This window comes from Camelina sativa, chromosome 11 (assembly GCF_030686135.1).
Source record: "Camelina sativa cultivar CO46 ecotype springtype chromosome 11, ASM3068613v1".
Taxonomy (NCBI): domain Eukaryota; kingdom Viridiplantae; phylum Streptophyta; class Magnoliopsida; order Brassicales; family Brassicaceae; genus Camelina; species Camelina sativa.
In genome coordinates, this window is record NC_141890.1 from 33,422,581 (window position 1) to 33,435,373 (window position 12,793).

Genomic DNA, 12,793 nt, shown 5'->3' on the forward strand with positions numbered 1-12,793 from the left:
TATTAAAAATTTTAAATAAATGAGTTTTAGAATTCTTGACGTTTATAATCCATCATCAATAACTAATAAAAATGTATAAAAATATTAAAAGTATCTTTAGAAAAACTAAAATTTGAATTAATTAGAAAAATGATGTCATTACTTTGAATATATTTTTTCAGTATGTGCGAATTTTTTTGAAAATTGGATTAATTAAGAACAGAGAGTATAATTAATGTGAATGAATTAAGAGGTCTATGAACCCTTGACTCTCTAGGGTAAGATATTTGTGGATTTGAAAACACTGTGTTCAAGAAAAATATATATTTTTTTTTATATATATTTTTTTCACATAATTAATAGTATATAACTCTATGTTTACATAACATGGATAATAACTTTGATTATTTTCCTATTAACTAAATAAATTTGGGGCCGATTAAAAAATTACTCTTAACAAAAGAGTTCACACCTCCTTTTTTCACACGATAAATTAGTTAATAACAAGCATGTTTTGTGTTATCCGATGTGGGTTTTATCTAATATCATTTGATACTTTGATAGCACCTGAGTTTACTCAATTACACATTTTGTATAGAATAGCAAGAAATTTGGATGAAGCATTCCTTTGTGTTCAGCCTTCAATTTTATCTTGTGTCTATTACAATGAATGAACATATAAAAATAAAACGACAAGGTTAATTATACGTTACTTTTACTATGCATGCGAATAACACGGGCATATCTTTCCTTTCAAGTGTGAACACATAGCAATTGGTTTTCGAAGCAAAACCGAACATATACACTATACAGTGATGTGTCAATGGTTTATGTTGTTGATAGGCAATGAGCACTTGAGCAGTAGCTAGAGAGTGGGCTTATTACATAGCTAGGGAGACAAATATATTTGTTTCTTTTTGACTTAAGTTGTATAGTTTTGTCACTTTTTACCATTGCTACACGTTTCTTCTATTTTTCGCCAATCCCCGCCGCTTTAATGATTATCAGATTGGACACATTTTATCTTTCTTCATACTACTAATCCATCATACCATCGCAGTCCCTGTATTAACTTTAATAGCCAATTAACCACAACAACAATGTTGACGACGAGGTAAACCTATAATATGGATTATGAAAGAACAACACTAAGGGGAGAGTCTAGTAAAATTAAACCAGTTAGCTAGTGACCATAAAATTCTTCTTAACCAATACACATATAAATCTTTTTTAAATGTTTCCTTTCATTTATCTGTTACATGATACGTTGTCTAAGCATAGTTAAGATTTATTCAAATTATTTTTTTGTTCATATTTCAAGATGATTCAAAATCGTTTTACTAGAAGAAATCACTACATTAACTAACAATTAACCTTTTAAATTATTCTTTTTATATTAACATCAACAAAATAAAATTAGTCAATTCACTTCAAGACTTTACTTGTTTTTTCTTTCTTTTCCCACAAGATTTGACCTTTAATTTTTTTGAAGTATGTGATGATTTTCCAGGGTCTTAAAAGCACAGAAGAAGCTAAACTGAATATCATTTGCAATTTGCGATTTAACAATTAAAAAAATTTGATGACTAGAAAAGTCCACACTATTTCAAGTAGAAAAGTAACCCAAGAAAAAAAAAACGAAACACATGTATAATATATAAACATTTTATTTAAATGTTCAAATATTAGAGGAAAACGCATAATCTTGATCTCTTAGTCTTCAATGGCTTTATCTTCTTCTTTGCCTTTGGTGGCCTCAAAGCTACTCTTATTGCTGTATCAAAGACTGCTTTCACATTCTATTAACGAACAAAAAAACCTTTTTCAGTTTCAAGAATTTATTATAGTGTTTTAACCTTAATGCTCATTATGCAAAATTTAAATACCTGTTGGGTTTTGGAGCTGCACTCTAAGTACCTTACGGCTCCAATCATCTTTCTTAATTCTTCTCCCTGTTACTCAAATTCATTCATACTAATTTCAAAATCACAGTTTATGATTATTTTAATTTACAGTATTGACGACAAAAAAAAATATATAGTACATAAAATAAAGAAAATTATTTATTATGTTACCTGAGCAGTTGTTATAGAAGCTGCTCCTGGATGATCTTTCAAGAACTGCGTGTCATCCCTCAAATCTGAATTCATTTTTGTGTAACATTACTTTTCTGCTATTGGATAAATATAACTGTTTATAAACTATCAAATTCTTAAATGATTATTTATTTTCGCATGATTTTCATTAAAATTGTAGCATAACAAAATAGTAAAGAATCAGGTGAATAACCATATAGCTCTGTTTTTCTTTTTTGGCAAAACACATTTAATTGTGGTACTATTTGTTTTTTTTTTTTTGCATTTAATGTTAACTTATATTCAAAGAAAATCAACATTTTTATATTGCTAAAGCAAAGCATTTCTTTGACGTTTCTTTAACAGTTTAAATAAAAACTCTACTTAATTATTGTGGTGCTATTTTTTAAATAACATATTATTTAGTGATTTAAAAAAATTATTCAGAGTAAAACACATTATTATCTAGCAGGAGAGAAATGGTAAAACATAGTATCCTCTTCAACTCATCAAGTGCTTACGTAGACCAGAAAAACCGCAACACATTGCCATCGCTTCCAAGTATGGAAGATGCTAAATACGACAAAAAAAGGGATGGAGATTTGGTATGCTACTCGATAATATATTCGAGAACTTTCAAAGTTTGGTGCGTTTGTTGTCAAAGCGGTTTTTGATTCAATAAAAGTTCATTCAAAAAAAAACAAAAAAACAGAGTAGTATCTTCACATTAAAACCAAAGAAAAAAAAAGTATATTTAGTTATATACAAGGAAAAGTAACATCTACTAGTGTGTTTTTTTTATTTTCCTTTGTTTGCAAATTAAAAAAGGTCTATGGTCATATTTATATTGAGATATCCCATAATCCTTATTCTATATTACCTGCTGATTACTAATCAAAGACCTAATATATTCTGATGCAAATGCTTAAATGTTTTTAAGAAAAGAACTACCATGGTTTTTTTTACCTAATTTTGTTCCGACGAGCACAATGGGGATGTTAGGCGCATAATGTTTCAGCTCCGGAAGCCACTATTAATCAACAACAGATTAATTAATCAACCTCGACAATTCTTACGCAGAAATGCTTAAACATAATCAAATTTTATGTATATATATATATATATATATATATATAAGAGAATTCAAAGTTACCTTTTTGTGAATATTCTCGTAACTGGCTTTGCTAATTAGGGAAAAAGCTAATAAAAACACATCTGCTCCTCTGTAACTCAAAGGCCTAAGCCTATTATAATCTTCCTGCCCTGATTATTCCACATTAATTATAATTATCAAAACCAGTATTTAAATATATATCAAAAATTTTGACCCAAAAAAAAAAACTATATATCAAAAATCAGTTTTAGTAAAATCAAGTAATCAAACGTACCGGCCGTATCCCACAGGCCAAGGTTCACAGTACTCCCATCGACCACCACATTCGCACTGAAGTTGTCGAAGACCGTTGGAACATAATCCTGTAATTTAGATAGTTAAATCATTTATATCTCAAGAAGAACAGATTGTAAAGATTCAGTAGCTTGGGGTTAAACCAAGCTCTAAGCTCTTAATAATTTGCGATGAAATCTTAAAACATAAACAACATTTAAAGTCTTAAAACATCAATTTGAAAATATTTGGTGCACAAAAAAAAAAAAATATATATATATATATATATATATATATATAGATTTATGAATATATTAAAAAAAAAATACAGATACCGTAGGAAAAGTATTGCTGGTGTATGAAATGAGCATACAAGTCTTTCCCACTGCTCCATCTCCGACAGTCACACACTTGATGAATCTTGCTGTGCTCATTTTCTTTGCTTCTGCTTTCAATATATTTTTATTCTTTTCTGTTTATGAACTTGTGTTTGTGTTTGGGTTTTATGTTCAGAAGAGAAGAGACGCGGTGAAGGATCCTTAAAAAAGGCTTTTGTGATGATTATACAGTAATTGTTTATTGGTGAGGAGGATGATACTGATTACAACATTTTATTGTTAATTATTATTTTCTTATTGGTAAGGGGATGAAGTTTGAAGCAAACATACAAAATTAACCAAGTAATACCGAATTAAGGAACTTTATACATACAGTTGAGTACTGGTTTTCGTTTTATATATCTTCATATACAATTAACCAAGTAAACCGGACAAGTACCCACTGAAACAATGAAATTATATTCGTCTTAGAACTATTGTTAAATTTATAGTTTGAAAATAGTTTATTATTATTATAAAATTTATTCACTTAAATTTTTTTTTTTTTCCAAATTTGATAAGATTTTTCTAACCAATTTCAAACCAAAATGATATTTCTACGAATCGAACCAAACAACACCAAAGTCTGAAATTAAAGTTTGCTCACTTTTTGCCTTTCATCTTGGTTTAGTATATTTAGTTTATTTGAATTAATGAGTTAAAATGATTAGTAATAATTGAGTATTTCTTTTACTTCAAGTGCAAGATCATGTGGTCACCGAAAGTGATGTAGCCGTTTGGTGTTGGTTGTGAGTGGATTTTTTTTAAGTGTTGGAGAAGGAACTCTCATCTTACTTACTTTAGTGTTTTTCTTTTTCTTATTTCTCTTAGAACTTTTGAAACAATTTTTTGTTTTTGTCTTATTTGATCCCGTTTTAACTACATTCAAAAAATGACAGGATCGACTTATATATTATTATTTTTTTAGTGTGTTCAAAAATACAATCTACATTTTTCTTCTTCATTACCTCACCTATAATTTTGTTGACGTCATCCAACATTTTTATTTACGTTATTATTTTTTCCAAAAAATATACATTGACATGTATTTTGCACACCCGCTTGCAAATATACGACGATCCATATATGTATGATTAACATTTGCACACACACACACAAAAAAGAATGATTAAACTTAAACATGCAACGCAGATCCAAAACTATTTTTATGGGAGGTAAATAAATTTTTGTTCGTAGAGAATAGAGGAATAAAGTTTGATTCGATAAAATTAGACTAATCATCAAAGTTGTATCCTAGGCAACTGCACTGCATTCAATCGATAAATAACAAAGCAATTTCCATAATTTGAGTTTATAGAAGTAGCTTGGTGCTTTAGCATCGTACGAAAATCACTTCAAGTATAAGTTACCATCCAAGGCTCTACCGCGTAAAGAACACGTTTAGAAATATTATGTAATTGAATTCTTTCTTTCTTAACAACTGACTTTGTGTGTAATCACTTTCTCAATATGCTTTGTTTTTATAAGATTTTTGCTTAATAGTCCACAAGTTTAAAAGAGGCTCACAACAGATAAAAAGTTGTAAAATAAGCCCACCGATAACCTTAACTTTTGAATCAAGTAGTATCCAAAGAAGAAGATACCAACCTCAAGAATCTCTAATTAATTTATAAATTTTGCGAGAAGAGAAATCTAAAATGTATTAAATCCAAATCACAAAGTCAGCTTCTTCCGAGAGGGAGTTGTGGTATGCTCTTGTTCATATGATCTATTTGGGGAACTGGTTGCTGCTAAAGTCCTTGTGTTGCAAGAAACCTTTTTAGAGGACTACAAGTTGAGCCATGCTCTCTCAGCTGTTTTCTCGCTCTCACGTCCTCTTCTTCTTTGTACAATCATTAATTACTCTCCTATCATTTAATTGATTTAATTACAGAGCTAATTGAGCGCCTCGTGATCTCTCTTTTTCTTTTTGTCAAACCAGTCTTTGGAAATCTCTCTCCACCTTAGAGTTTCTAAACACTTGGGGCATAATCCCACGTGCTAACTGCAGATTTATTCAATTAATGCTTGTACACCAAGTCAAGTTTGATTTTCAGTAAATGCAAATTAAGCATACCAATGGAAGCATGTTTACTGGATATTTCCAGTGTGGTGATGGTATATAATATTCCCTCTGTTTTACAAAAGTGTCATTGCAGAGATTTTTTTGTGAAATTTACAAAGAGTGTCACACTATAATTCCAATATATATTTTATATTAAAATGATGTTTGTTTGGTGTCAGATGCAGTATCTCGATTCTAATGCAAGTTATTATTCGTTTAGTGATACTTAAGAAATAATTCAGATGTGATCCAAAAAAATTTGAATTTCTGGATGAAATATTTTTGAGAGTTCGAATACATTAAACTCATCCAGAAATTATAAATGACGATAATACCCTTAATTTTAATTCTCCTAAAATTTAAAATTTACAAACCCTATATTCTAACTCCCGAAGCTCGACTCCATTGTAGAAGCTCTCTGTTTCGTTCGCCAACCACAAAAGCTCGACTCCATTGTAGAAGCTCGCAGCTCTGGTTTCGATTATCCATCATAGAAGAAGCTCGCAGCTCTGATTCCGATTCTCCAAACTCACAGAACTTGTAATTCTTTTGTTGTTAATGATTTGATTTTTTGTTTCAATTCATGTTGCAGCAGAAGCAAACTCTTGATTTTTTCCACTTGGGTGTTTATGAAACGATAAGATATAGCTCTTGTTCTTATGAAATTTGCTATCTCTGATTTTTTTTCTATTTGGGTGTTTATGAAACGATGAGATTTAGCTTGTGTTCTTAAGAGATGTGTTATCTCTGATTTTTTTTCCATTTGGGTGTTTATGAAACAATGAGATTTAGCTTGTGTTCTTAAGAGATGTGTTATCTCTGATTTTTTTTCCATTTGGGTGTTTATGAAACAATGAGATTTAGCTTGTGTTCTTAAGAAATTTAGCTTGTGTACTTAAGAGATTTTCTATCGATGAAACGATGAGGTTTGTGACTTTGCTTGTTTCAATTTTGCAGATTGTGCAATCAAAGAGTAAACGATAACTTCTATACCAGGCAGTGATGTAAGTATCCTCTTCTACTTCTCTGCTACTTATGTTTGTGCTTTGTGATCCGATTTATGTGTCTTCAGTTGTAGTTAGTATGGTCTTGTGATTGGTTTATGTGTCTTTAGTTTATACTCTACTATGTTTAGCCTTTGCCTTATGTGTCTTGTGATTGGTTTGTGATTTGTGATTGGTTTATGTGTTTATACTCTACTATGTTTAGCCTTTGCCTTATGTGTCTTGTGATTGGTTTCTGATTTGTGATTGGTTTATGTGTTTATACTCTACTATGTTTAGCCTTTGCCTTGTTTATGTGTTTCTAAACTCTACTATGGAGTGATGAACAAACCCGGTTTTATCTTGAACTTCGACTTGAAGAGAATCTAAAAGGCAATATAAGAAACCACATAATGAATGAAGCTGGGAAACAAACGATTACATCCAAGTTCTATTGATGCATTTGGTGAGAAGCATACTTGGGTAAAATTTAGGAAAAAGTTTAATACTTGTAAGAAGCAATACTCAACTTTCAGGAAATTGACTCATAATAGAACTGTAATGAGCTATTATCCCAATGGGTCCATAGACATGAGTGATGATTGGTGGGATGAATGTTGTAAGGTATATAACTTCTTCTTTAGAATTTGTTTTCTTCTTCTGTGGTCTCTAGTTTATATAAGTATACTTTTTATTTTAGGAGTGGCCTGGAGCTAGAAAGATAAAGGATAAACCAATGCCAAACACTGATTTGATGGAAAAAATGTTTGGACCAGTTCATATAACTGGAGTTGAGGGTTGGAGTGCTCAACAGGGTGAAAACTATTTAGACAACAACATGATGTTAGATGACGATGAGGCTGCATCTGAATCAAGACAAGAAAATGCTCCTGTAGCTTCCAATGCTCCTGCAGCTTCCAATGCTCCCGCAGCTTCCAATGTTCCCTCAGCTTCTAATGCTCCCACAGCTTCCAAAGTACCAAAGTATACTCGGAAAAGACGTGCAGGACAAGCTGTTGTTGGTTTTTATTCTTGATTGATTAGATCCACTTCACATAATCTGCTTGTACGTTTACTCTGTCTTTGAGGCTTTTCTAAATTGTATATAAGATGCACATGTTTCTGTGTTAGCAGGTATCTTTCAGAGTTACTTGCGGAGCGTCAAATCAATATACATTTAGACCATCATTTGAGGATGATGACTTGGACTTGATATTAAAGGAAGAAGAACGTATGTATTCTGCAATACAAGAAGTATATGGAGTTAATACTCATCGAGAGATGCAAAGGACAGATCGAGGTGGAGGTTGACGCCGGGTGCAACAGTTTATGTTTGAGTCTGAGAAACAGTGTTCTGATATCCTACGTATGAATCAAGGTACATTTTTGAGTTTATGTCAGGTACTATCACAGAAATATAAACTTGAAGAATCATGCCATGTCTATCTTGAAGAGAGTGTAGCAATGTTTATTGAAATGGTGGCACAAGATGTAACAGTCTGGGTAGCTGAACGATATCAGCAATCTTTGGATACAGTAAAAAGAAAGCTAGATGATGTTTTTGGGGTTCTGCTGAAGCTTGCAGATATAGTGAAGACATCCAGAGGTGAGTTTGCAAAACCTAGTCCTAAACTAGTAAACGATAGTAGGTATTGGCCTTTTTTTGAAAACTGCATTGATTCTTTGGATGACACTCATATATATGTTCGCCCTCCATCAAATAGTGCGGAAGCATATAGAGGTAGAAAATCTGAACCAACAATAAATGTTCTAGCGATATGTAACTTCAGCATGAAATTTATCTTTGCTTATGTTAGAGTTCCTGTTAGAGCACATGACACTAAAGTTTAAACACCTTGTGCTACTCATGAACCTTCCTTCCCTCATCCACCAAATGACAAGTACTATTTAGTAGACTCAGGTTACCCAACTAGAACCGTTATCTAGGGCCTCATCGTAAAGCTAGGTATCATCTTGATATGTTTGCAAGGGAGGACCACCTACTAGCACTAGAGAGCTGTTTAACCGTAGACATTCTAGTTTGTGTTCTATGATAGAGAGACCATTTGGTGTTTGGAAAGTAAAGTGGAGGATTTTAGATAGGAAACATCCTAAGTATTAGCTAAAAAAGTGGATAAAGATTGTGACATAAACTATGGCACTTCACAACTTTATTCGAGATTCACACTATGAAGACCGTGATTTTGCTTATTGGGAGGTGGTAGATGATTATGAGAATCATGGTGACCAAGCTGTAGAAAATGAAGAAGAAGGTAACATTGAACATACTCCTTACATTCCAACTGGTGATAGAGCAATGGAGACTCTACGTGATGTTATAACTGAAAATATAGGAAGATGACGTCAACTTCCGTATTAACATCACAACAGTTTCCCAAACGACTATGGTCGACACTTCTTTCAATGACTCTTGTCAACACGATTGACTTTTTCATATTCTTGTTTGGTTTTGTTTGTTAATGTAGCGGTTATGATTAGAGAGAAATTGGAGAGGTTTGGGTTGTGATTCTTGTTCGGTTTTGAGATTTGAGATTTGCATTCATAATAGTGGCCTTATGTGAATTTTGCGGCTTTGTTTGGTCAAGTCTCTTGGTCTCTCTTTCTGTACAGATTTTTTGGCTTTGTTTTGATGGGAACTTGGATACAGGGGAACCATGGAACTTGGATACTAGTAAAGTTTTCGTTTTATGGAATTTAGATTCGAAATGTTGATCATTGATTGTTTTTGGCATCTTGTTGCTCATATTGATCTGCGATGTTGATATTGTTCATGTACTAGTAAAGATGTGAATGTCTAATTGATGGCTTATGATGAGTGATTGTTGCAGGGGAACCATGACACTCTTGTCTCAAGGAAGAGGATCATACATTGTGCTATATGGACCAAAATTATGTTTATTTTAAAGGATTACTATAAGATTCTAGATGTTGATTAAACCAAAATTACTATTAGGTTTTGTTGGAACTTATTATAGAGTGTATTTTACATTAAAGTTTTATTGGTGTTATTTTAGAAACAAAATATATGCTTAATGTGTTTTGTGTTATTTTAGAAAATACATGCTTAATGTGTTTTGTGTTATTTTAGAAAATACATGCTTAATGTTAATTGATATAACCAAAAATTTTATAGTGTATTTTTAAATTAGAAAAGATGATTTCATTTTTAAATATTTATTAAATGTTTATTTAAATTTAATATAAAAATTATTTAACTATAAACAGCACCAAAATCACTAAAACTACTAAACCACAAAATAAAGGGGATTTTACAAAATCCGGAAAGTATACAGTCAAATCAGGGTATGTTACGGAACGCTTGGCGAAGCAGAGGGTTTCTCAGGGTACTCGGTATGGGCCGAACATTACTTCTCTCCTAGCGGGGGTTTGGAGAGTGTCTTGCCCACCGAAGATTATGCATTTTTTGTGGCAAGTTTTGTCTGGGTGCATCTCGGTCTCGGCAACCCTGAGGCGTCGGGGTATTGCTTGTGATCCAGGTTGTGCCAGATGTGGGGCTGAAAAGGAATCAATAAACAATGCGATCTTTCAGTGTCCCCCAGCTCGCCAGGTTTGGGCCTTAGCTTACGTGCCTGTTGGTCCAGAATCCTTTCCTACATAATCTTTGTATGCCAATGTGGATCACTTCCTAGGTCCATCAAATCCGGGTTCGTAGGTACAGGCTTTCCCTTGGCTCATGTGATATATATGGAAAGCGAGAAACACTTGCGTTTTTTTAAATTTGATGGAAAAACCAGAGGATGTCATGAGGTTAGCGGTTGGATAAGCGTCTTCCTGGTTACAGGCTCAGGTAGAGGAGGTGGAGGAGGATCCATTACCAATACCCAACGTATCTAGTGCTAGGGAATTGGGGCGAATAGGTCACTTTCCTACTTGTTATTCAGGTTATCGGTGTTATGTAGATGGCTCGTGGAAAGTATGAGATGCTTTTGCGGGTGCAGGATAGGTGTGTTCATCCTTCCAGGAAGCTTTGACGACGAGGGGTGCTGCCAACTTCCGGCGAAGTCTTTCCCCATTGCATGCTGAAGTAGAAGCATTTGGTTGGGCTCTGCGGTGTATGATTGGTCATGACTACCGGGAAGTGGTTTTTTATACAGATTGTTCAGACTTGGTGAAGATGGTGTCTTCGCCTCAGGACTGGCTGGCCTTCAAGACCTACCTCGACGATATCAAGATGGACATGGAGAAATTTACTTCTTTCTCTTTGTCTCTAATTCCAAGAGGTGCAAATGTAAGTGCGGATTCTTTGGCACGCCAAGCGCGTTCATCTCCGCATCATGTGTTGTTTGTAAACGTTTTTCCTTCTCATTGGCTCATATGAGCTAATCTTTTATTGTCAAAAAAATGGGTATTTTGATCATTTTCATGTATTGTATCCAAATACATATACCAGCTTACAAAAACAGTTCCAAATACAATTTATGGATGAAATGAACTAAAAACACAAACGAACGGTATATGGATGTTGTGTCCAAATACTACTTCCAGATATTAAATCCAGATATTGTGTCTAGTCTAGATCACAAAACGGACAGAACCTAAATTTTTTAATTTACCCTTTAACCAAATCTCATTTTCATTGAATTTAAACTATTAATCACTTTTTAAATAGAAACAAACATGTATAATTCTATATTTTTAAAATTTGAGTGAAATGTGTCAAAATAACATTTTTGTAAAATAAAAGAAATATAACAATTTATTATTCATATTTTGATTATGTGAGTCGTTTATACAATTGCCGTATATTTTCAAGTTTTGTAGAGAATTATATTTGTTGGAGAGTAAATGACAAGATTGTTATTTGTTATAGCCTAAAAATGAAATCACCGAAAAAATCGAAGATAGTTCTTAAAAAGAAAAGAAAATTCCTCAAAAAAGTGTCGGCAACTTTTAATAATTTAGTTACATCGAAAATTTCATCTAAATACACTGTGTGTTTCTTGTAAAGTGTACAATAACAAATTAAAGTTTTTTAAAAAAAATTAGTAGTGTAATAATCAGGGAAAATAAATCAATCTTCTATATATCTTGATTAAGCCAAATTAATTGGCTATCTCGTAATCATACCACGAAATTATAATAACGGAAACGTATGTTGCATGTAACCGACACACCGTATACTAATTATGAGCTATCCATTTCATTATTCAATGTGTACCTGATACCTTACCTTACTGAAATAATCTGCTTGATCCATTTTTTAGCTATATATATATACATTACTCGCGTAATGTTAATACTTAATAGTTAATTCGAAATGTATATATATATATCTATACTATTAAAAGGGAAACATTTTTAATAAGTAGACATAGAATTTGAGATTATTACAATGAAATGCCACTCAAATAGGAATAAAGATATGTATAATCTTTGAAACCAAACAGATTTTTTTTTGAAATGAATTTAATCAATTTCGTTTGATGTATAAGGAAATCAAAATTTAATTCTACATGTCATATAAATAGAACCGATAATTACTCAATATCTTTGAAAGTTGTTTAAAGTTTGCTTCCATAATAATCAAAGAATTAAAATCAAAATTATATATATGTAAACATATTTGATTTGCTTTTATATTGTGAGATATTTATGGAAACAACAAATCAATTTAATACAATTAAATAAAAACAAATTATAATTTAGTTTTTATTTTGCAATATTTCCTTAACAAAATGAAAGTAATTAATTATGATTATTATAGATGTAAAGAATTAAAAATCGAAATTTTATATATGTAAACAGATTTAATTTGATTATATATTAAAAGATATAGAAAAGTGTATGTTGAGTCCCACATCGGCTAAATATATTGAAATATGGTTCAACATCACTATAAATAGGACTTATACTCTTTTCAATTACGAAGAAGCAGGAGGCTTTGA

The 12,793-nt window shown here is 32.0% G+C and overlaps 1 protein-coding gene and 1 pseudogene across 1 annotated transcript; one reads left to right on the forward strand and one right to left on the reverse strand.

Annotated features, from left to right (window-relative positions):
* Nucleotides 1–1,508: 1,508 nt before the first annotated feature.
* LOC104724794 (rac-like GTP-binding protein ARAC2) lies at nt 1,509–4,115 on the reverse strand. Its single transcript, XM_010443344.3, has 7 exons — nt 3,777–4,115; nt 3,443–3,530; nt 3,208–3,317; nt 3,021–3,084; nt 2,055–2,119; nt 1,866–1,931; nt 1,509–1,778 (listed from the first exon to the last, which is right to left on the reverse strand). Exons 1-7 carry the CDS (start codon nt 3,873–3,875, stop codon nt 1,665–1,667), a joined length of 606 nt encoding a protein of 201 aa, XP_010441646.1. The 5' UTR covers nt 3,876–4,115; the 3' UTR covers nt 1,509–1,664.
* A 2,748-nt stretch (nt 4,116–6,863) lies between these two features.
* Nucleotides 6,864–11,226, forward strand: LOC147934745 (uncharacterized; annotated as a pseudogene).
* Nucleotides 11,227–12,793: the final 1,567 nt, after the last annotated feature.

What these genes read in the sequence shown, in the direction of transcription:
- LOC104724794 (XM_010443344.3), bottom strand. Translation starts at nt 3,875, where the DNA reads ATGAGCACAGCAAGATTCATCAAGTGTGTGACTGTCGGAGATGGAGCA. An exon ending in ACGAGAATATTCACAAAAAG is followed by an intron (nt 3,085 to 3,207) that starts GTAACTTTGAAT and finishes GTTGATTAATAG; the next exon opens with TGGCTTCCGGAGCTGAAACA. An exon ending in CTTCTATAACAACTGCTCAG is followed by an intron (nt 1,932 to 2,054) that starts GTAACATAATAA and finishes TTTGAGTAACAG; the next exon opens with GGAGAAGAATTAAGAAAGAT.